The sequence below is a fragment of the Malus domestica genome, chromosome 06 (genome assembly GCF_042453785.1).
Source record: "Malus domestica chromosome 06, GDT2T_hap1".
NCBI classification, from domain to species: domain Eukaryota; kingdom Viridiplantae; phylum Streptophyta; class Magnoliopsida; order Rosales; family Rosaceae; genus Malus; species Malus domestica.
Window position 1 is genome coordinate 15,565,638 of NC_091666.1, and position 25,571 is coordinate 15,591,208.

At 37.9% G+C, this 25,571-nt stretch overlaps 1 protein-coding gene and 1 long non-coding RNA gene across 8 annotated transcripts in view; both read left to right on the forward strand.

Annotated features, from left to right (window-relative positions):
• The window catches only part of LOC139197027 (uncharacterized), a 100,043-nt gene that overhangs the window by 23,153 nt on the left and 51,319 nt on the right, over positions 1-25,571 (forward strand). The window lies entirely within an intron of this gene.
• On the forward strand, positions 14,133-18,517 carry LOC139196673 (uncharacterized). Of its 7 annotated transcripts, none has more exons than XR_011581772.1 (5): positions 14,133-15,699; positions 15,871-17,425; positions 17,685-17,774; positions 17,942-18,125; positions 18,218-18,517. XR_011581772.1 is itself a non-coding variant. In XM_070823044.1 (5 exons), exons 2-4 carry the CDS (start codon positions 16,880-16,882, stop codon positions 17,950-17,952), a joined length of 642 nt encoding a protein of 213 aa, XP_070679145.1. In that variant the 5' UTR covers positions 14,133-15,699; positions 15,871-16,879; the 3' UTR covers positions 17,953-18,125; positions 18,218-18,517. The 7 variants fall into 7 exon arrangements, 5 of the variants coding, with proteins under 5 accessions (XP_070679145.1, XP_070679143.1, XP_070679141.1 ...); XM_070823044.1 differs by having other exon boundaries at positions 17,690-17,774; XR_011581771.1 differs by having other exon boundaries at positions 17,685-18,125.

Here is a 25,571-nt window from a genome sequence, read left to right on the forward strand (position 1 = left end):
CGACAGAGTCCCGAGTGAAGGAACACTTAGTCCAAACTGGGATAGACCGTTTGAAGTTGTTGGCATCAGTCGCCCTGGCTCCTACAAGCTTAGAAGCTCCGATGACAAGACCCTTGGCTATCCATGGAACGCTGATCACTTAAAGTACTTTTACAAGTAAACTCACATTGTACAAGTGTTAAGCTTCAGCCGTTCGACATCCTATGTAAAGAAGACTATTTGGCATGAATTCAATAAAGAGGTGATTTAGACAACTCGGTCCTAATCCTCTTACATTCCTAGCAAAGAAACACTCGTGTTCAAAGCTTCAACATGAATGCTTCCAACATGAACCAAAGTCTATGTCAATAAGATTATACAAATAAACGAACAGCTTTACAGTATAATCGTTCAATCATACATTCCAACACATTCATACATAAGCCAACTGTGCTTCGAAAGGGTTCAACATACTTTGTGTCATTCGACACTTGCTACAATGTGCCTCTGTTGGAGATGTGCCCTAAAACCAATCATATGATGATACTTTACGGACATTTCACAAGTTAAACTAATGTAGTTTAAATATAAAGGGCAAAGATTATTGTTTTAAGCCATCTCATATAAATGTTATATGCTTAAACGATAAGTCCAAGGAATATGTGATTGGGAGAATGCGATCTAAAGAAGTTAGATTCATGAGACCATTCTTTCGTAGACACATCCTAAACGTTCCTGATCATAGGATTGCCAATTGGGCATTGACAGTCCGTTAAGATCAGTACGTGCTGTGTCTTCTCTCAGGGAGAGTGACTAGTCTCGAGTCATTGGTGTGTGTGACATCAAGACAAGTACGTAGGTGCTTAATAGAGAATGAGTTCACTGAACACGATCAACGAAGAGTTCTCATATTCATGTCACATGAGAACTCATGGTTGGGATAATGCAAAGTAGTCATTTGACCTGAGGCATCATAGTTGTCTTGTGGTTAAGTCCTTGATCTTTGATTATGTCAAAGTCACTCCATCAGGAGAGTGTCCACGACATAGTTGGGGTTAAGCCACTTAGCTATGGAGGTAAGTGAATGCGCAACAAGGGATCTCTAACCTTCAAACCGTTTGAGGGAGAATACTCTATGATATGATTAAGAATCTCTGGCCAGAGTATGAATGAGATTTAGGAAAGTCGTTCCAAATCGCATTCAAGGTAATCATATAAGCACACGAATCACATTGGATAGTAGACATGAATAAACTATCAAACCAAATAATGTGGTCAAGAGTATTGTATTAGAGAAAGACCGTATTGCATTTGTAATCCTAAACTGAATAGGTTCTCTACCTCTTCTGATTAGCTTGGGTAACCATGATATACTGCAAGGTGTCACTCTTGGTTTGTGGAAGCCCTAAACGTGTATAAACACTAAAGGGGGAATTGAAAGTAAGTTTCAATTCACAATCGATTTGAAAGAGTTTTAATCGCCCACTGCCTCGCTAAAAGGAACCTAATGGATCGTACACCGTGTAAGGTGGAGATTGAAGAAACAATGGAGATGAGTAAGAATAATTAAATGGTTTAATTATTTATGGCAAGGATTAATTAATATGTTAATTAATCAAACGAATAAGTTCGTTAAAGACCTCGGGATAGTTTTGGACCTTCAGGCCCAATGGGCTTCGAACGTCAAGCCCATTGACTTAAGTTGTATGACAATTTAATGAATAAAGATTCACAAAGGCCTTATGTGGCCGGCCATGTGTGTTGAATTAGGGTTTTTGGTTCTTTAGGTCATTTAAAGAAGTGACTATATAAAGAACTTTATAGCCTAAAATTGAAAAAGGGTTCTTTTTGGAGAAAATTGGAGAGAACATGTCTCTCCTTTTCTCTCTAGGAGGCCGGCCCCCTTGGAGGGTGTATCTAGCAATCCTACCACTCCAAGGTCACTCATTTCTTCTCCAATCTAACCTTGGTGAAGATACTTAGAGGTTCTCAATTTTGGGAACTTGGAGAAACCTATTCTTCCATCCAAATCCATAGATTTTAGATGCAAGGAATGAAGGCCCTCTCTTTGAGTGATTAGCCTTTGCTTATGCAAAGAGGAATCTACAAAGGTATATATTTCTCAACTCACTTTGATTTGAGTTGAGTCTTGGTTCACCAATCTACTAGGCTTTGAATTTCATGGGTAATGTTTTGTTTTTTGAGTGCATGCAAGCATGATTCCGCGTTTAATTGTTAATTGCATGCTATATGATGTTGCTCAAATGAACATGTTTTCACAAAATCATCCTTCAGCCTCGACACCTTGCCCTTATTCTCACCAACCAGGTGATGAAATGTGAAGAAGGAACTTATCTTCATGCCATTAACCAGGTGATGAAATGTACAACCCGTACTCTCCTTCATGCCACAAACCAGGTGATGAAATGTACAACCCGTACTCTCCTTCATGCCACCAACCAGGTGATGAAATGTACAACCCGTACTCTAATATTATTTGGCAACTTGCCACTCATGCCACCAACCAGGTGAAGAAGGAACTCATCTTCATGCCACTAACCAGGTGATGAAATGTACAACCCGTACTCTCCTTCATGCCACAAACCAGGTGATGAAATGTATAACTCGTACTCTAATATCATTTGGAAACTTGCCATTCATGCCACCAACTAGGTGAAGAAGGAACTCATCCTCGTGCCACCAACCAGGTGATAAAATGTGATGAAAGGTGATGAAGGAACTCACCTTTGTACGACCAACCAAGTGATGAAAGCAACTCAGCATTCATTCCACCTACCAGAAGACGAGTGGCACAACTTGTGCATGTGAACTCCTAGCATTCACAAATAATCAAAAACCCTCAAGCTTGACAACTCAACTAGGGGAGAACTTATGCCCAACAAGAGTTATAGTCACTAACAAAGTCTTATTGCAAGCCAACAACAACTTCAGTGTATGGCATACGATGATCAAGCTATTCAGCCTTCTTGCATCTGCTTCAAACATTTCCCCTCTGTAACAATGCAAACTCCACAACTCGTAAAAAGCTTCACATACTCTTGATCAAGACAGTCTGAAGAAAAACCAATTTATGGTGCCAACAAGAGCTTCATCAAAGGAGTTCAACCACAATTCTCAAAAGCTTCACACACTCTTGATCAAGACTTTTATTTGGAGAGTTATTAATCTGTGTATTCTTGTTTTCTAAAGTCGTTGCATGATCTCATTATTCTTTGCTTGGTTGCTACTTAGAAGGCGTTTCATCATTTTAGTTCCAATTACAAGAACTCATGCTTGTTTCATTCAAAGCTTAAAATTGAGTACATAACATATAACAAGATGAAGTTGTTTAGTAGTTACCACCAGAGCAAAAAGCCTTCGTCCCATGCATTTGTTTTGTAGGTTTAACCCCTTTGAGCCTTATTTAGCCTATTTTCTTTGTTAGCCACATTATCCCTACCTAGCCTAGAATAGGACTATCTATACCCTTGTTCTTAAAGTATAGTGGAGCATGACTTAGAGGGAATTCCTTTTGATCAAACATATTGCAGAAATCAAGTGTGGGGGAAGGATATGCACACAGGTAGAAAAAAAAAAGGAGAAACAAAACGTGAAAAAGAAGAAAAAGTGGAAAAAGAAAGAAAAGTTGTGAAATAAGTGAGAAAGAACTCACAAGAATTGGTTGTTGAAAAAAGGGTTCAAAAAGTTTGAATATGACCCTAAAGTGTACGAAATCCACTTAGTGTTTCAAGTTCATTGCTGCATTCAAGAGTGAATTCTAAGTTGATTTCATTGCTTTGCTTACTATTGCTTTAAGAACCTTTGTTTATCCTTAACCTTTCTTTGTTAGCTGATGCGAATAAAATAAGCACACAAATTAAACCCTCTTTTTGACAATTGTAGCAAAGTATGTAAGTAGGGATCGTTCTAAACCGGGGATTAGGAGGGCTTGCTAAAACCTCTAAACTGACTCAAAAACAAAAAGAAACAAAGTTAAAAATGTAAACAAAAGATTTTAAAACAAGAAAGTAAAAGGGGGATTTGAGTTTGGTGAAGTTGAAAGTAAAAACGAATAAACTAAAAACTTAAATAGATTTTAAACAAATTTGGGTTGAATGGATAGTGGAAGGCTAGCTAAGGGGTTCTTCTCCACACATGTCTTGCTTGCATACAAAATGATTTCGAATTGCATTTCAATAACTTATTAATTCTCAACGCCCCAAATTAACCGTGAATTGCACTAATTAACCCTCAGTTTTTCCACAAGTTATTGGGTTGGATGATTGCATACGACAACCCAAAACATTCCCTACAAGTTCCCTACATGAATTGCATAATAGAGATACAAGCAAGAATCATTAAGTTCTATGAAAAACATAAGCATTGACGAGGCACTCGTTACTATGATTTGCATGAAACTTATGCCAAGGATTTACTTAACACAATCGTGACTAGCGACTTTTACTACTCATGAATATAAGTTCATAACGATTAGGTGAAATTCCCTTATACTCTAGCATCATATTTATGCATGCAAACTAAGTATGCATCCCTAATCAACATACATAAACATGTTATCAATCAAATAGATAAGTAAATCGAATTCATAACTTATGAAACGCAATTAAAAGTAATCAAATCATATTGCAAGCATTAACATGGTTTCGAATCCCCCCCTAGCCAAGGGGGGTTTAGTTCCTCATTATTACAAAACAGAGATAAACAAATTTAAACATTGAGAAACAAAGGAAAGAAAGCACCTAAACGTTCCAACGATCCATGTTGGATAGCAAGTGCGTCTAAGGACTTTTCTCCTTCTCTTTGCCGCAACAACAAGGTTGGAATGATGTTGAAGGGTTGGTTATTTGGAGGAATGGATGGGAAGGGGTTTAGATATGTAGGAGAGGCAAGGAAAGGCTTGGAGAATGGTTAATTTCTGGATGATTTGAATGAGGTTGATGCCATGGTATTTATAGGAAGAGGATGGACTTGTTTAACACAAAATGTTGGTGGAATTGAGTAGGTGAGCATGGCAAAGAGTGGGAATTGTTGGTGGGTTAGGTATTGAGTCATCCACTCACATGTCATGGTTAGCTAATCATTGCATCATCCACTCACATGTCATGGTGAGCTAAGCATTGCATCATCCACTCACATGTCATGGTGAGTTAAGCATTGCATCATTACTCAAATTTCTGGTGGAGGTGGAAGTAAAAGCCACGACATTAATGTGTTTTGAGTGAAGTTTTGGCCAATCCTTCTAGAAATTTATCCCTTCTTGCAACTTGTATTTGTTTCACCAGATTTTTAGCATGTTCTTAGCCTCTTTTGTCTTCAAATTCGTCCATCCATCTTGCTCATATCATATGTAATCCATTCCAAGCTCAAAACTGCTCCAAAATGCACCAAAATGCACTTTCTTGTTACCTTAGCCCTTTGGACCTACAAACACACGAAAATGGCTTAAAGTACTAAAATAACTAAGAACTAATAACGTAAATGCAAGAAAACTAGTTAACTAAGTCGCATAAATATGCGTCTATCAAATTCCCCCACACTTAGCTTTTGCTAGTCCTCGAGCAAAATAAAACAAACAAAACATAACCTAACCTTCCAACATTTGCTACAGGGATTTCCAACGATACATAACATGCCAAAGATCATTATTCCCACAGATTTTAGTCATCCCTACTCTTGAGCATATACTTAATCATAGTTACCATTCACTAGCTCACATTTAATCGTTTAAAACAACATTATGGACGTAGTAACATGCCTTAGAGAATCCACTCAATTCCTTACTGGATACACTCTTATTTTCACACAGATTTTCTAACTACTCTCCCTATACTAAGTATATGTGAGAAGATTGATGTAAACATGGAAACGAACACTCACACATGTTATAAAAGAAGCAATTTTCTGGAATGATTAAGCATTTATAGATATGATCTCATGAATGGAACGCTACTACTTAGATGCGAGAACCAGGGACACCATATGCTCAAACCAATCCCAAACTCCACATATTGAAATACATAACACTCAAGATAGAAATTAAGGGTTGTAACTGGGCTTGGGGAATGGTTAACAAAGAAAGGATAGGGAAAACAAACGTTCTTCAAGCATTAGTAAGCAAAGTAGTAAATTTGAGACTTAGAATTCACTTAGATTGCAGAAATTAACTTTAAAACACAAAGGGAAGATTTAAACAACTTCTTAGGGCCGAATTCATTGTTTTGGACCCTTTCTTCAACAAACAATATTTTGGAACTCTTTTTTTTCTTTTTTTTTTTTTTTTTACTCGTGCCTATGGCACACAAACTCACATGATAAACACTTCCCCCACACTTATTTTCTGCCCACATTAATCAAAAGGAATTCAATTTGAATCATGCTTACTATACTTTAAGAACGAGGGTATGGATAGTCCTAATCTAGGCCAGGTGAGGATGATGTGGGTTAACAAAGAAAAGGCTAAACAAGGTTCAATGGGGTTAAATTTAAACACATAATGAAATAGGATACACGACAATTTGGCTTTGGTGGTGGTCACTACACAACTTCATCTTGAATATGTGTTATGCAAATCAATAGCATGCTTTGAATGAAATGAGCATGAGTTCTAGCATTTGGAACTACATGATAAAACGCCTTCTAAGTAGTGACCAATCAAAGAATAATGAGATCATGCAACGACTTTAGAAGACAACAAATGCACAGATTATTAACTCTCCAAAGAACGTTAAAAGCTCAAGTCTCTCAGGGTTGTAGCGTTAGTTTGAGTTTCTTCCTTCAAGCATGTTACAAAAACTAATTTTTCTTTTGACTACATGTGAATTCATGAACTATAATTACAACTAAGCATAAACCAAAGAGCATGTCAAACTTTCATCCATGTTTGGAACTTACTTCAACAGTTATGCAATTACAAACCGAATCCTCATTATTGTGTTGGAAGGTACCCTAAGACGCAAACAAACACACAAAAACAACCCTTTTTGGGTTTTTAAAACAAATTTTTCAAATTTTTATGTGATTTTCGGATTTTTACTTCAAAACACACTAAAACACATCAAAACAACTTAAAAACACTTAAAAACAGCAAGGAACAAGTCTTTAAGTTAAGGGTGATAAAATCCCACGAATTTGCATCAAAAACACTTAGTTACCCCCCCCACACTTAAATCAAACATTGTCCTCAATGTTTCAAGCATAAAATCACACTAAACAAAAAGAAACACACAAACAGCAACTACAACAACTAAATAGGCAGATTAGAAAGATTCAACAAAGAGAAGGGTTTAGGAGTGCAAATCTGGAATTGGAGTGATTCCTCGAGCTTCCTTTGTTGAATTGCATGGGTTGCCTCCCAAGTAGCGCTTGCTTTAACGTCGTACAGCCGGACGAATCTTTCCTTTAAACTCCCCTCAGCTCCAAAGCATGGATTTTATCTTTTAATGGGAGGTGATACTTGAAATGATTCGGCAATGGTTTAAATTCAAGAGTGGGTGCCTGAATCATCAAAATCAGAAAAATGTTAGTATAAATAAAAATTAAAATTGGAGAAGATGGCTTACTTTCTTTTTCCGACACAAACTCAATGACAAACACCACATTTTTGAACATTTCCGGGACTTTGAACTTGGCCAGGTTTACTATGATGGTTGTGGCTTGTCCCGTGTCATCAAACTCAACTGCTTTGGGCTTGATTGTCTCATGCACAACCTCTTGGATGTATTCTTGATATGCTTCAACCATTTCATTCTCTTGAATCCCTTTTCTTGGTGTGCAAGGTTCTTTGAACGTTTCAATACCATCGGGAACTTGTTTTGGTGCACCAAGAATTTGGATATCACTTTGCACCTTTGGAAGAGCTTCCACAATGTCTTTTTCACTCTCTTTGATATTTGGAATCAAAAACCTGCAAGGACAAAGGACATTCGGTGGAATAATGTTAGAATGAAGTGAATTTAGAACTTCCTCACCTGAGTTGGATGACATAGGGATTTGAGGAGCTTGCAGCAAGAATTCTTCTAAACTGCCCAGGTCGTCCTCCTCCTCTTCTGCTTGCAGCAGCAATTCATCCATGTTCGGGCTGTGTTTGGATGGTTCTGGGACAGCTTCATCCTTCATAGCACTTCCCAAAGTGATAGCATCGTGGATTTCAAAATCTTCCTTCGAATTTTCAACAGTTGAGTTGGAGAGTTCACTTTGCTCTTGAATTTGTACCATGAATTCCATAATCTCTCCCATTTGACTCTTCAATTTATCCAACTTCTTGTCTTGATTTTGTTGGTCCTGCGTCAAAGAGGTTAGTACTTGAAGAATTTGATCACTATCCATGGACATACTTGAATTTGATTGGAATTGTTGTGGGGTATGCGGTGGTGGCTGTATAGGTGTGGTGTAGAACTCCTCATATGGCTGCCAATATGCATCTTGTTGAGCCTCCTTGGCTTGATTTTGTGAGCCCTGCACCAAACAATTTAATTCATTAAGAATTTGATTATAATTTATTGACGAACCTGAGTTTGATTGAGCATATTGCATAGGTTTTGAATAGAACTCCTCCTCTTGCTGCCAATATCCCTCTTGTTGGAATTGTTGAGGTTCCCCCCACATATAATTTGAATGATCTCTCCAAGCCGAATTGTAAGCGTTGGAAAACATGTTGTTGCTTGGTTGATCATAGCCTTGATAACCCCAAGCATCTTCATTGGCAGAAAATTGAGGACTTTGATATCCTTGCCCATAGGGCACATCAAGTGTAGGGACACTTGGCATTGTGGTCCGTTCGGCATACTGCGACATTTGAGAAGTAAGATTTGCCAATTGAGCTTGAATGCTAGCAAAATCCATGTCTTACTTCTCTAGTACCTAAAATCAAAGAAAGAAAACTAAATCAAATATCAAAAGTAACACAAAATAAGGAAAACAAAACTAAGTCAGAAACTAAAACAAAAACAAACTAAACAAAAAGAAAAGAACCAAGGGATTAGCAAAGTTGCTAATCCCCGGCAACGGCGCCAAAATTTGATGCGAATAAAATAAGCACACAAATTAAACCATCTTTTTGACAATTGTAGCAAAGTATGTAAGTAGGGATCGTTCTAAACCGGGGATTAGGAGGGCTTGCTAAAACCTCTAAACTGACTCAAAAACAAAAAGAAACAAAGTTAAAAATGTAAACAAAAGATTTTAAAACAAGAAAGTAAAAGGGGGATTTGAGTTTGGTGAAGTTGAAAGTAAAAACGAATAAACTAAAAACTTAAATAGATTTTAAACAAATTTGGGTTGAATGGATAATGGAAGGCTAGCTAAGGGGTTCTTCTCCACACATGTCTTGCTTGCATACAAAATGATTTCCAATTGCATTTCAATAACTTATTAATTCTCAACGCCCCAAATTAACCGTGAATTGCACTAATTAACCCTCAGTTTTTCCACAAGTTATTGGGTTGGATGATTGCATACGACAACCCAAAACATTCCCTACAAGTTCCCTACATGAATTGCATAATAGAGATACAAGCAAGAATCATTAAGTTCTATGAAAAACATAAGCATTGACGAGGCACTCGTTACTATGATTTGCATGAAACTTATGCCAAGGATTTACTTAACACAATCGTGACTAGCGACTTTTACTACTCATGAATATAAGTTCATAACGATTAGGTGAAATTCCCTTATACTCTAGCATCATATTTATGCATGCAAACTAAGTATGCATCCCTAATCAACATACATAAACATGTTATCAATCAAATAGATAAGTAAATCGAATTCATAACTTATGAAACGCAATTAAAAGTAATCAAATCATATTGCAAGCATTAACATGGTTTCGAATCCCCCCCTAGCCAAGGGGGGTTTAGTTCCTCATTATTACAAAACAGAGATAAACAAATTTAAACATTGAGAAACAAAGGAAAGAAAGCACCTAAACGTTCCAACGATCCATGTTGGATAGCAAGTGCGTCTAAGGACTTTTCTCCTTCTCTTTGCCGCAACAACAAGGTTGGAATGATGTTGAAGGGTTGGTTATTTGGAGGAATGGATGGGAAGGGGTTTAGATATGTAGGAGAGGCAAGGAAAGGCTTGGAGAATGGTTAATTTCTGGATGATTTGAATGAGGTTGATGCCATGGTATTTATAGGAAGAGGATGGACTTGTTTAACACAAAATGTTGGTGGAATTGAGTAGGTGAGCATGGCAAAGAGTGGGAATTGTTGGTGGGTTAGGTATTGAGTCATCCACTCACATGTCATGGTTAGCTAAGCATTGCATCATCCACTCACATGTCATGGTGAGCTAAGCATTGCATCATCCACTCACATGTCATGGTGAGTTAAGCATTGCATCATTACTCAAATTTCTGGTGGAGGTGGAAGTAAAAGCCACGACATTGATGTGTTTTGAGTGAAGTTTTGGCCAATCCTTCTAGAAATTTATCCCTTCTTGCAACTTGTATTTGTTTCACCAGATTTTTAGCATGTTCTTAGCCTCTTTTGTCTTCAAATTCGTCCATCCATCTTGCTCATATCATATGTAATCCATTCCAAGCTCAAAACTGCTCCAAAATGCACCAAAATGCACTTTCTTGTTACCTTAGCCCTTTGGACCTACAAACACACGAAAATGGCTTAAAGTACTAAAATAACTAAGAACTAATAATGTAAATGCAAGAAAACTAGTTAACTAAGTCGCATAAATATGCGTCTATCATTAGCCAATACACTTAGCCCCGTTACAACCCTTGGACGGTAATCTTGGGTGTTATGTGTCTCAATATGTGGAGTTTGGGATTGGTATGAGCATATGGTATCCCTAGTTCTTGCGTCTAAGTAGTGTCATTCCATTTATGAGATCATATATATATACATGCATTAATAAATTCCAGAAAGTGCTTTCTTCGCTTATAACATATGTGAGTGTTAGCCTACATGTTTACATCAATCTTGTCACATATACCTAGTATAGAAAGTGTAGTCAGAAATTCTGTGTGAAAATAGAGTGTATACCTGGTGAGGAATTGAGGGAATTCTCTAAGGCATGCTACTACCATCAAAACCATGTTTTAATTGATTAAATGCGAGCTAGTGAGTGGTGATTGTGATTAAGTATGCGCTCGAGGGTAAGGATAACTAAAATCCATGTGAGTAGTGATTTTTAATATGTCATGCGTCATTGGAAATCTCTGAGATGAATGTTGGAAGGTTTAGGTTTTGTTTTGTTTGTTTCACTCGAGGACTGGCAAAAGCTAAGTGTGGGGGAATTTGATAGGAGCATATTTAAGCATCTTAGTTAGCTTGTTTTCTTGCATTTTCATAGCTCGTTTCTACTTATTATAGTGTTTTAAGCTATTTTCGTGTGTTTGTAGGTCTAATTGGCAAAGTTGGCAAGAAAGTGTAATTTGATGCATTTTGAAGCACTTTTGGGCTGAATTGGATTGCAAGCATGTGGAGCATAAGGAATGGACGTTTTTGAAGATCAAATGAAGCTAGGAACGTGCTAAAGAGATGGAGAAATCAATTCAAGACTTGGAAGATGAATATTCAGCTGTAAGGGCACCTAAATCCCTTCTAGAAGGCCTATCCCTTCACTTAAACACATGCCGCACCACCCTTTCTAGAAGCCCTAGAAAGGTGGCGCCCCAAAGCTTTCTAGAAGTTCAAGAACCTGCCACAAGACTTCCTTTCTAGAAAACCTAAATAGGTGCCGCACCTTATACTTCTAGAAGCCCTAAAATTTGCAGAAACCCTAGTTCTTTTCCCCCTTGGATTGGGCCAAGCCTTTTTCTACAAAACCCTAGCCTATAAATATAAGTTTTTTAGCCAAAATTCGTCACCTCCCCCCATATCATTCAGAAACATAATCTGCCGCACCCTATACACCATTCTACATCATTCTCCACCACCATACATCTTTGCCTCAGCCCCATTCAACCAAAACCATCATTCCGGACCCCAAAACACATCTCATACACTTCATCCACCTTTGTGCCAAAACAAGAAGAAAGAAGGGAAGACTCTTGGATGTTTGATCTTGATTGTTGGAGCATTCTAGGTGTAATTCGTTCTATATTTACAATGTTTAATTTCTTTTTCTTTTGTTTTGCTATGAACATAAGTGGCTAAACCCCTACTTAGCTAGGGGAAATTCGAAGCCATGAACATCCTTAAGATATGAATTGATTTCTTCCAATTGTGATTTGATAAGTTGTGAATGCAATTCAATTAACTGTTTTCTTCAAAACTGATTCTTGTATGTTGATTAGGGATGCATACTTAGTTTTCATGCATGAATTTGATGCTAGAATATAAATGAGTTTCACCTAATCGTTACAAATTTATATTTATGAGTAGTGAAGGTTGCTAGTCACAATCGCGTTAATTGAATTCTTGGCAAATGTATCATGCATTCATAGTTATGAATGTCTTGTCAACACTTATGATTTTCATGGAACGTAAAGATGTTTGATTGTATCTCTATTATGCATTCATGTAGGGGTCCTTTTGGAGAATGATTTGGGTTGTTGCATGCATTCATCCAATTCAATAAGTAAAGGAAAATCTGAGGGTTATTTAGTGCATCATGGTTAATCTGGGGTGTTGAGCTTCATAATTTATTAAAAAGCAATTGGAAATTGATTCATATACAAGTGTGTCATGTGTGAAGAATGGACCTCCAGCTAATCTATCAACCATCTTATTTCCCAAATTCATTTACAATCTGTTCTAAATCTTTAGTTATTTGTTTTTACTTAAAATTCGTCAAAACCAAATCCCCCTTTACTTTGTTGAGTCATATTAGTTAGAAACTGTTTTAGTTTGTGTTTTTAAGTGTTTTGAGTCAAGGTAAAACCAATTTTCGACCAAATTCAGTCCTAGTGTCTAGTTTGAGTCTAATTAGCTTGTTTTGTGCTGTTTGAGTCATTTGAGTTGTTTTAGTGTATTAGGGAGCGTTTGTTGCACCGGACTATCTTGGATTGGACTAGCTTCAAGGACTAAGTTGGACTGGCTTAGACTAGACTAAGCTGGACTAACTTAGTGAAGCGTTTGGTGCAGTGTTGGACTAAGAAGCTGGATAATAACAAATTCTAATATTATATTATTTAATATATAAATTATTAATATTTTATTATGATCTAGGTGACCGGAGATGACGAGGAGTCTATCGGGAGTGGTTGTTGAGCATGACGAGGACAAGAAAGGATAGTCTTAGCTAGTCCCATGGTTATTAGGGGGTCTCACTAAGACCTTTTAGTGAAGGGTTTTGTCCATGCTAGTCCCCTTTAGTCTCATTAATGTTAGTCCCAGCATGGAACAAACACAGTATTGGACTAACAGCTAGTCCAGTCCAGTCAAGTCTCACTTAGTGAGGGCAAACAAACGCCCCCTTAGAGTCTAGATTTCCATTCTTTAAGTCTAGTTAAGTATTTTCAAGCCTAGTTTTGTGTTTTAAAGTCAGTTTAGCATAGATTGCAATCCCTCCTAATCCCTAGTCCAGAATGATCCCTACTTACATCTTTACTACAGTTGTCAATAAGAGGGTTTAATTTGTGTGTCAAGTTAATTTTCACATCAAATTTTGGCGCCGTTGTCGGGGTTTAGCAACTTTGCTAATCCTTTATTGCTTCTTTTTATTTATTTTCATGCGTTTTTATTTTAGTTGCTGACTTGTTTTGTTTTCTTGTTTTTAGGTACTAGTGTATGACTCGAAGTTCTCAACTTATTCGTGAGCACATATTTAACTTTGACGACGATTTTGAGAGGACTTTGAGAAGGAAGAGGAATCAGCAAGCATCTAATCCACCTAGCCTTGAACCTGAGTTTGAAGAACAAGTAGTAGAGGAGGAAGAAGACCCCACGGCATAGGTTGTGGAGGAAGTGCAAGACATGGCAGCGGATAATCAAACCATCAAAGAGCTTTCTGCCTCGGGTGTGGACAATGCAATGCCTTTATGCATCCAATACCCCACGGCAGCCCAAGGGAAGACAGACGAGTTCGAATTGAAGTCAAGCTTGTTACATCACATTCCGTGTTGGAAGTATGCCCACAAAGCCACTCATTTGATGTAATAGCTTTTGGAATACTTATTGTATTAAACTTTTATATGTTTAATGAAGGGCAAAGCTTATTGTTAATCACTATTTATTGTATCTTGTGTTTAAGCAATAAGGGAATCCAAGGAATGTATTTGATCTAAGAGATAAGTGATTTAAGTAAGTTAGATTAACGAGACCTTTCTCTTATGCTCATTCCTAAAACGTTCCTAGCTATAGGATTGCCAATTGGGCATTGACAATCCGCTAAGGTTAGTATGTGTTATGTCGACTCAAGCGCGAGTATGACAAGTCTCAAGTCATTTAGTGTTGGACACTAAGGCAAACACATAGGTGCTCAAAAGAGTGATCGAGTACACTGAACAACGATCAAAAGAGAGTTCGAACATACATGTCATGTACGAACTCGAGAGTTGCAATATGCAAATCGGTCCTTTGACCTGAGGCATCATAGATGTCTAATGGTTAGGTCCTTGATCTTTGATCATGTTAAAGGCATTCCATTGGAATGTCCACGGCATTGTTGGGGTCAAGCTATCTAGTCGTGTAGGCATATGAATGCACAACAAGGGATCTCTAACCTTCCATGGTGGAAGGAGAATACTCTAAGATATGATTCGAAAATCTTTGGCCAAAGCATATGAATATGACTTAGGAAGTTTGTTCCAAATCATATTCAATTGAATCATATAGATAAGTATCACATTGGATAGTAGACATGAAACAAACTATCACTCAAACAATGTGATTAAGAGTATTGTATTAGAGAAGGACCGTATTGCATTGTAGTTGTAACTGGATAGGTTCTCCAACCACTTCTACTTAGCTTGGGTAACCATGATATGCTGCTAGGTGTCACTCATGGTTTGTGGAAGCCCTAAAGATTAGCAAACACTAATTTTAAGGGAGAATTGAAATGTGGTTTCAATTCGCAATCGATCGTTAAGAGTAACAATCGCCCACTACCTTTCTAAATGGAACCTAATGGATCATACACCGAATAAGGATGTTGGTGAAGAAATTAAATGAAATGGATAAGCAATTAAATGGTTTAATTGAAGAATGGTCAAGATTAATTAATTAGTTAATTAATTATACGAAATGTTCGTATTGGGCTTATATGTTGGTTTTGGGTTTCGGGGCCCAAAAGCGTTTTGGTCCACAAGGCCCATTATGTTTAAGTTGTATGACAACTAAAACAAAATGGGCAAATTAGCCCAATAACAAGGTAAGGCCGGCCATAGGGTGAGGGGTTGCAAATTTGGATTAATTACAAGTTTGCCACTCACATGTGATGAAGTATAAATTCAACTTTATAGCTTTATTTTCATTTAGGGTTTTTCTTGGTGAAATGAGGTGAAACACTTTCTCTCATTTTCTCTAAAGAGGCCGGCCACTTAGAGGAGTTTTAGCTAGCAATCTATTCTTCTCTAAGTCATCCATTTCATCTTCACAATCACATCCTTGGTGAAGAGACTTAGAGACATCAAACTTTTGGTGTTTTTGGAGAACAAATCCTCAAATCCTCAAATAAGCAAAGGAGCACTAAAAGGAGGAAAATCACAAGGAAGATCCAAGGAGCAAGAAGGTGACTTGAAGGCCCTCCACTTGGGTGAATCCCTTGTGTAAACAAGGATGAGCTTCAAGGGTAAAGAAACTCTAAATCTTACCTTCTCTTTAAATGTTGTTAAAGAGTTTATTGGTTCACCATATACTAGGCTTTGAAAGTCATGGGTTTTATGAATTGTTTTTGAATGCATGCCTACTTTAATTTGTTAATAGTTTGCATATGTATTCAAATGTTCTTACTTGTTCTTAGCTAGGACAAAATTTTTTCTTCATTCCAAAGTATCATGGGCTGTCCATGGAGGATCCAAACAAGCACTTGAAGGAGTTTGAAGTAGTTTGTTCAAGCATGACCCCGGTGAATGTCGATGGCAGCATCTTGAAGATGAAGGATTTTCCATTCTCTCTAATGGATAAAGCTAAAGATTGGTTGTATGAACTAGCACTTGGGACGGTTACATCTTGGGAAAGCATGAAATGAGCGTTCTTAGAGAAGTTCTTTCGAACCTCAAGAGTCATTCTTTTGAGGAAACAGATTAGTGGCATCTAACAAAATCAAGGTGAATCGTTTCCAACTTATTATGAATGTTTTAAAACTTTTGTAGCTTCATGTCCACAACACCAAATGAAGGAGGAGCTGCTCATTCAGTACTTCTACGAAGGACTCCTCCCCATTGAACGCCAAATGCTAGATGCCTTAGCGGGTGGCGCATTAGTGTACAAGACTCTGGTGGCTGCCAAGACTTTAATTACAAACAGAGCCCATAATGCACAAACAATATGAGAGTGTTGGACAAAGAGAAGGCCCACGACAACATAGTGTGAATGAGGTAAATGCAATTTCTGAAATTCAATCACAATTAGCTAATCTTACCTCTCTTGTGTCTTAGGTTGTAGTTGGGTCAAAAGCACAAGAAAATCAGGTTTGCACCGTGTGCTCCATCCAAGGGCATCTATCCTAGAAGTGCGCTCAGTTGATCGAGAATGGAGGATGGGAATCTACCACTGCTATTGGATTCCAAGGCCAAAACCAAACCAAATATAATCCAGACTCAAACACATACAACCCCAGATGGAGAGATCACTCTAATATGAAGTGGAGAGAACCCCAACAACCTACACAACAAGGGGGATTTCGTTAAAACCCCCCTGGGTTTCCACGGCCCTATCAACAAAATCAACCACCCCCGGCCCAATCTAGAACAGGTTCGTCCATGGATAATGATTAACTTGTTCAATTATTAACCAATGTGGCACAGGGCATGCAAAATCAAGCCAAGGAGGTGGAAGACTTGAAGAAACAAGTGGGACAAACGATTGAATTCATGGGGCAATTCAGTAGAGAACAAGGTAAGTTACCTAGTTCAACAAATGTGACTTCGAATGGAGGATTCGAATCTGCCAAAGCCATCACTTTGCGTAGTGGAAAAGAAGTTGGAATTAAGTCCGATATTCCCAAACCTGCCCCGAAAGAAGATGAAAAGCGGCAAAATGAGGAAGAAAGCACTAACACACCCATGACAAGAGTGAACCCCCTTTTGCCGCAGGCCCCTATCACTCCTAATTCAGCCAAACAAGGTAAGTTGGGTTCAAATTTAGTTAATATTAATCTGACCCATGTTCCTTTTCCTCGTAGGTTCATACAATCAAAGAAGGATGAGAATGAGAAGGACATTCTTGAAACATTCCAGAAAGTGCAAGTAAACATTCCACTCCTTGAGGCAATTAAACAAGTCCCGAAATATGCCAAATTTCTCAAGGAGCTGTGCACAACCAAGAGAAGAATGTCAAACAAAAAGGTGGTTAAGGTAAGTGAAAATGTTTCAGCCGTCTTGCAACGTAAACTGCCCACTAAATGCAAAGACCCAGGTAGTTTTATGATTCCTTGTGTAATTGGCACTAATCAGTTTGAACATGCAATGCTCGACTTAGGTGCATCTATAAATGTCATACCTTATTCTATTTATGCATCTATGAACTTGGGTGAATTGAAAAATGATGGTGTGATCATACAATTGGCTGATCATTTTAACCCTTATCTAAAATGAGTATTGGATGATGTTTTAGTGCAGGTGAACCATTTGATCTTCCTGGCTGATTTTTACGTTCTTGACATGGAAGATTCAGCCCATTCCACATCTTTGCCTATTCTCCTAGGTAGGCCATTCCTGAAGACAGCCCGCACAAAGATAGATGTATTCAAAGGAACATTGACCATGAAATTTGATGGGGAAGTTATTGATTTCAATATTTCTAATGCTATGAGATATCCTTATGATGACCATTCTTGTTTCTCTATTGATGTAATTGACTCTTTGACGCAGGAATTCCTTGAGGAATTGAACGAGGATGCCCTTGAAACAACCATTACGAAGAGCATATAACTCAGCAACCAAGACATTGGAACCTTGCACCCCCACGGCCAGATTATGGGAACTATTGCCGTGCCCTTTAATGAAGAAGTTGCAGAGGTTGTGGCTGCCTTTGAGTCATTACCACAACAATGTGGTAAGATTTCGATCCCAATTTCAAGTTCAGATTCTACTAAGTTGTTACCTTCTGTTATTCAGGCACCTTCTCTTAAACTTAAGCCGTTGCAGGACCATTTAAAGTATGTGTTTTTGGGAGATGACGAAACCTTGCCCGTCATTGTTTCTTCACTTCATGGCACAAGAGGAAGAGAAGCTTGTGAGGGTGTTGCAGGAATACAAAACAGCCATAGAGTGGACCTTGGCTGATATTAGGGGAATTAGCCCTACCACTTGCATGCACTGCATACTTCTTGAAGAGGGGGCTAAACCATCTCGAGAGGCTCAACGTCGTCTCAACCCTCCCATGATGGAAGTTGTGAAAAAGGAGATAATCAAGCTCCTAGATTGTGGAGTAATCTATCCCATTTCTGATAGCCAATGAGTTTCACTAATTCAAGTCGTTCCCAAGAAGTCTGGAGTCACTGTTGTGAAAAATGAAGAAAACGAGCTTGTGCCTACACGAGTTCAAACTGGATGGCGAGTTTGCATCGACTATAGGAAGCTTAACGCCACAACAAGGAAAGATCATTTCCCTTTGCCATTCATCGACCAAATGCTTGAAAGGTTAGCCGGTCATGTGTTTTATTGTTTTCTTGATGGATATTCTGGATATAATCAAATTGTGATAGCCTCAGATGACCAAGAGAAGACCACATTCACGTGTCCCTTTGGAATTTTTGCTTATCGTCGCATGCCATTCGGCCTATGCAACGCACCTGCCACTTTCCAAAGGTGTATGGTAAGTATATTCTCCGATTTTGTTGAGAAGATTATTGAGGTGTTTATGGATGATTTCAGTGTGTTTGGGGATTCTTTTGATAATTGTTTGGATAATCTAACCTTGATCTTGAAATGATTTGTTGAAACTAACCTTGTTTTGAATTGGGAAAAATGTCATTTTATGGTTAAACAAGGTATAGTTTTAGGCCATATCATTTCAGAAAAAGGAATTGAAATAGATAAATCGAAAATAGACCTTGTACGTCACTTACCCTCTCCTACTTCGGTTAAAGAGGTTCGTTCTTTTCTTGGCCAAGCAAGGTTCTATAGGCACTTCATTAAGGATTTTTCCAAGATCTCCAACCCCCTTTGCCGATTGCTTCAGAAAGATGTGCCTTTCAAGTTTGATGAGGAGTGTGAATCGGCATTTAAGTAACTCAAGGTGAAGCTAACTGCAGCCCCTATAATTGTTCCTCTCGATTAAAGCCTTCCTTTCGAGCTTATGTGCGATGCATCCGACTATGCACTAGGCGTTGTTTTGGGGCAAAGAAAAAGCAAGCAGTCATATGTCATTTACTACGCCTCTCGGAGTCTTAATGATGCCTAATTGAACTACTCCACAATGGAAAAAGAACTTCTTGCTATTGTCTTTGCTTTAGATAAGTTTCGTGATGCGTAAAATAAGTTAACACACAAAATTAAACCCTCTTTTTATCAAATGTAGTAAAGTATGTAAGTAGGGATCGTTCTAGGCCGGGGATTAGGAGGGATTGCTAAACACTTGAAAACTGACTTAAAAACATAAAAACAAAATTTAAAACACTAAACTAGACTCAAAGAATGCAAAACTATACTTTAAAATACTTAAACAAACATAAAACTCAAAACAGCAACCTAATGACTCAAAACTGCCTAAAAACCACTTTCTGGGTAGTTTTGAGAACCTAACAAGAACTTGGACGAAGTTGGATGAAAACTTGAATCAAAACACTTAGAAACACAAATCAAAACACTTTCTAACTAATCTAAGACTTCAAAATAAAGGGGGATTTGTTTTGGACGAAAATTGAAAACAAAACAGAAACTTTAAAACAAAACAGATTGTAAAACGTTTTTTGGATGAAAAGGATGGATAAAAGGCTAGTTAGGAGGTTCTTCTCCACACATGACACACTTGCAAACAAAATGATTTTCAGTTGTTCTTTCAATAAATTATGAAACTCAACACCCCAAGTTAATTAAATACGCTTAAATTAACCTTCAAGTTCTCCTTAAGTTAATGAATTGGATGGAAAAGCGCATACAACAATTCAAAGCATTCCTCAAAGGTTCCTTACGTGATGAGCACAATAAAGATACAATCAAGAATCATGAAGCACAATGAGAACTATAAGTGTTGACGAGGCATTCGTTACTATGATGAGCATGAAACTAGTGCCAAGAATTCATTCAGCGCGATCGTTTTCAAGCGACCTTCACTACTTGTAATTATAAGATTGTAACTATTAGGTGAAACTCCCTCATAATCTAGCATCATATTCATGCATGAAAACTAAGCGTGCACTCTCAATCAACATACACAAATAAGTTATCAATCAAGTAGATGAACGAATTGAATCCGCAACTTATGAAATAACAACTGAATGTAATCAAATCATATTGCAAACATGTACATGGTTTCGAATCACCCCCCAACTAAGGGGGTTTAGTTCCTCATTCTTGCAATACAAAGATACATAAAATTAGACATTAAAATCAAAGGTAAGAAAACACCTAAAATGCTCCAACTTGGAAAGCAAGTGCATCAATGGATCTCCCTTCCTCCTTGTTGCGGCATGAAGCTTGTGGACAGATTTTTGGGTGGATTTATGGTGTAGAATGGATGGGGAATGATATGGAGGGGTTTAGGGTGAGTGTGGAAGAGTGTTTGATGGTTGGAAGGTGGTGGAGAACTAGGCAAAGAGGGTGGAAGAAGGTGGAGTGGCGATTATGTTTTCTAGGCACTAGAATGGTGTTTTTGGGGTGTTTTGCTTCCTAGGGTGTGTATGGACGAATTTCTGTGATAAAATGATGAATATGGGGGATTGTTCTTTGGCCAAGGGGTGTAAACATGTATTTATAGGCCCCCAAAAACCTTAGAAAATCAGGTTAGGTTAAGGATGAAATGCATGGTAATTTGTGTGTGTGGTGTGCAATGGTCCAAGGGTGAAAATGAAGTGATGATGCAAAGTGTGAAGGGTAAAATGGAGTGGTCTTGAAGATAGGGAGCATGAATGATTGTGTACATTGCATAGAGATGGAAAGGGAGGTGAAAATGTGTCAATAAATGGGTCAAAGGTGCAGCAACATGTGGTACACAAGGCATGGGATTCCAAATGTGAATGATGAAGCATCAATTGGTGCATGTAATGGATGTAAATGTTGTCTAAAATCTAATGAGTGAAGGGAACAAGAGGTATCAAGCAATTGAGTGTAATAATTAAATGAATTGAAGCATGAAATTAGAAATTATGTAGGGGACAAGAGTGATCAAGCATGGCATGGAATCCAAAGGGAATTCTATGTGGTTTGCATGGCAAGGAATGCAAGTTGGGGTGACAGATTTTTGGGCTGTTTTCTTCATCTTTTGGACCATAATTCTTCATATTCTTGGCCTCTTTAGTTCTCAAATTCGTCCATCCACTTGGCCCATGCATTTGCTATCCATTCCAAGCCCGAAACATGCTCCAAAGGCCTCCAAAATGCATCTTCTTGCATACTTTGTACTTAGAGTCTGAAAACACACGAAAATGACTTTAAACATTAAAATAACTAAGGAAACACGACATAAATGCACAAGAACAAGCCAACTAAGTCGCATAAATATGCTCCTATCAAATTCCCCCACACTTAGCTTTTGCTAGTCCTCGAGCAAAACAAAGAGATAAAAGGAAACAAAACAAATAAAACACAACCTAAACCTTCCAACATTTGCCTCAGGGATTTCCAATGCACATGACATGTTAAAAATCATTATCCCCACAGATTTGAGTCATCTTTACACTTAAGCACATACTTAATCATAGTCACCACTTACTAGTTCACAATTAATCAATTAAAACAATGTTTTTGATGTAGTAACATGCCTTAGAGAAATCACTCAATTCCTTACAAGATATGCACTCAATTTTCACTCAGATTTTCTAACTACACACCCTATACTAGTTATATGTGAGAAGATTGATGTAGATATGAAAACGAACGCTCACATATATGTATCACAAAGAAAGCAATTTCTGGAGTTAATAAGCATGTTTAGATATGATCTCATGAATGGAATGCTACTACTTAAATGCGAGAACCAGTGACACCATATGCTCATACCAAATTCAAACTCCACATATTGAAACGCATGACACTCAAGATGAAGTTAAGGGTTGTAGCGGGGCTTGGGGTGATGGCTAACAAATGAAGGATAAGGATAACAATCGTTCTTAAAGCAATAGCAAGTAAAGTAATGAAATTGAAACTTAGAATTCACTTAGATTGCAGAAATCAGCTTTTAGACACGAAGGGAAAATTCAAGCAATAATTAGGGCCGAATTCTATGTTTTGGACCCTTTCTTCAACAAGCAGGACTTTAAAACTCTTTTTTTTTTTTTTTTTTTTTTTTTTTTACTCTTCTTTTCTTTTCAACAAGCATAATAACTCACACTTCCCCCACACTTGTTTTCTGTCATACATTAATCAAAAGAAATTCAATTTGAATCATGTTTTACTATGCTTCAAGAACAAGGGTATGGATGGTCCTAAACTAGGCTAGGTAAGGATAATGTGGTTTAACAAAGAATGTAGCCTATCAAGGCTCAATGGGGTTAACTTAAACATATAACGATATGGGATACATGGCAGTTTGGCTTTGGTGGTGGTAACTACACAACTTCATCTTGAATATGTTTTATGCAAATCAATAGCATGCTTTGAATGAAATAGGCATGAGTTCTAGCATTTGGAACTAAATGATGAAACGCCTTCTAAGTAATAGCCAAGCAAAGAATAATGAGATCATGCAACGACTTTAGAAAACAAGAATGCACAGATTTTAACTCTCCAAATAAACGTTTAAGCTCAAGTCTCACAAGGTTATAGCGTTAGTTTGAGTTCTTTCCTTCAAGCATGTTACAAAAACTAATTTTTTCTTTTATGATTACATGTGATTTCATAAGTTATAACCACAACCACGCATAAATAAAGAGTAAATCAAACTTTCATCCATGTTTATAACTCTCTTTAACAGTCATGTAATTACAAACCGAATCCTCATCATTGTGTTGGAAGGTACCCTAAGACACAGATAAGCGCACAAAAACAACTCTTTTTTTTTTTTTGAATTTTCAAAAACAATTTTTCAAATTTTTATGAATTTTCGGATTTTTTATGTCAAAACACACTGAAACACTCCAAAACAGCTTAAAAAAAAAATACTTAAAACAACAAGGAACAACACAAGAAGTAATGGGTGATAAATTTCTACGAATTTCATGCAAAACAATGGTTACCCCCCCACACTTAAATCAAACATTGTCCTCAATGTTTCAAGCATATACTCACACCAAAAACAAGCAAATAATAAACGACAAATAAACATGACAAATATGGCAAAGTAAAAACCAGACAGAGTAGAGTTTAAGAACGCAAATCTGGTTTTGGAGATAGTTGATCTTGTTGACTTTCCACAGCTTTGATCTTGAACTGGATTGGAATTGTACGGCGAAGCTTTTCTCTTTGGCGATGTTCCAATTCCTTATTTGTTCTCCAAGCAGATGTGGCAGCTTCTCTAGTTCTTCATTTCAGACTCCTTCCGTGGCCCCACCGACTGTTGAGACTCCGCCGACTACTGCAATCTCTCCCAAGCAGCCTTTGTGAAGGCTCCCTCTTGTATTATGCTATGTTTCTTTATTTCCCAGTTTGCTGTTCATTTCCACGAAGTTTAATGTTAAAATCCTTTGCATATTTGTTAATGTTTCAAAATAGAAAGTCATAACCAAAAATAATTAAACAAGTAAGAAAATTGACAATCAAGCAGAATAAATGGGTTGCCTCCCTTAAAGCGCTTGCTTTAACGTCTTCCAGCCGGACGATGAACACCTTCACTTCTCCTTGGAACCCACGGCATGCAGTGGGATCTCCTCCACAACATGCTCCACAAAGTTCTCGTAGTATGGCTTCAAGCGATGTCCATTCACTTTGAATTCTTGCCCGGTTCTCAAGCTCTTAATTTGGACTGCACCATGCACAAAAAGATTAGTAACAACAAACGGGCCAACCCATTTGGAACGTAACTTACCAGGGAATAGACGAAGGCGGGAGTTGAACAACAACACTTTCTGCCCAATTTCGAAAGTCTTGCCTCGAAGCATCTTATCATGGAATGCCGTGGTCTTCTCTTTGTAAATTCTAGCATTCTCATAAGCTTCATGCCTTATCTCATCAAGTTCACTCAATTGAAGCTTTCGATGAATTCCAGCTTGGTCCACATTCAAATTGAAGGTCTTGATGGCCCAATGAGCTCTATGTTCTAATTCCACGGGAAGATGGCAAGGCTTGCCATACACAAGTCGAAAAGGAGACATACCAATGGGGGTCTTGTAAGCCGTTCGATACGCCCATAGTGCATCATCCAGCCGTAAGCTCCAATCTTTTCTATTTGGCCCAACGGTCTTCTCCAAAATCTGTTTAATCTCACGATTAGATACCTCGGCTTGGCCATTGGTTTAGGGGTGGTAAGGTGTGGAAACCTTATGCGTCACATGATACTTCTTGAGTAATGCCCCAATGGTACGGTTGCAAAAATGAGACCCTCCATCACTGATTAGCACCCTAGGCATCCCAAATCTAGAAAAGATATTAGTTTTCACAAAATCTGCCACAACTTTAGAATCGTTAGTTCGAGTGGCTTTCGCTTCCACCCACTTTGAAACATAATCAACGGCAAGTAATATGTAGGTGAAACCAAAAGATGAAGGAAAAGGACCCATAAAATCGATACCCCAAACATCAAAGATTTCAACAACAAAGATGGGTACCTGCGGCATTTGATCTTTTTGGCTAATATTACCTGTCCTTTGGCAGCGATCACATGTTAAACAGAAGGTTCTAGCATCTTTAAACAAAGTAGGCCAATAAAAACCACATTCAAGAACCTTAAAAGCTGTCCTTTGGGTGCCAAAGTGACCCCCACATGCATATGTGTGACAAAAACTTAAAATTGAGTGAAAATCTGATTCATGCACACATCTTCTTATAACCTGATCTGAACAATATTTCCACAAGTATGGGTCATCCCAAACATAAAATCTAGCATCCTTTTAAGTTTATCACGTTGGAATTTGTTTAGGGTGCTAGGAACTTGTTTAGTCACCAAATAATTCACCAAATCCGCGTACCAAGGCTCACTTACCTGGATAGACATTAGTTGCTCATCGGGGAAGGTTTCAGAAATTGGCGATGCTTCCTTATGCACCATTCGACTTAGGTGGTCAGCCACCACATTCTCCACGCCCTTCTTATCCCGAATCTCAATGTCAAACTCTTGTAGAAGCAACATCCATCGAATTAGTCTAGGCTTGGCCTCTTTTTTTGTGAGTAAATACTTGAGAGCTGCATGATCAGTAAAAATAATAACTTTAGTACCAAGTAAGTATGATCGGAACTTATCTAATGC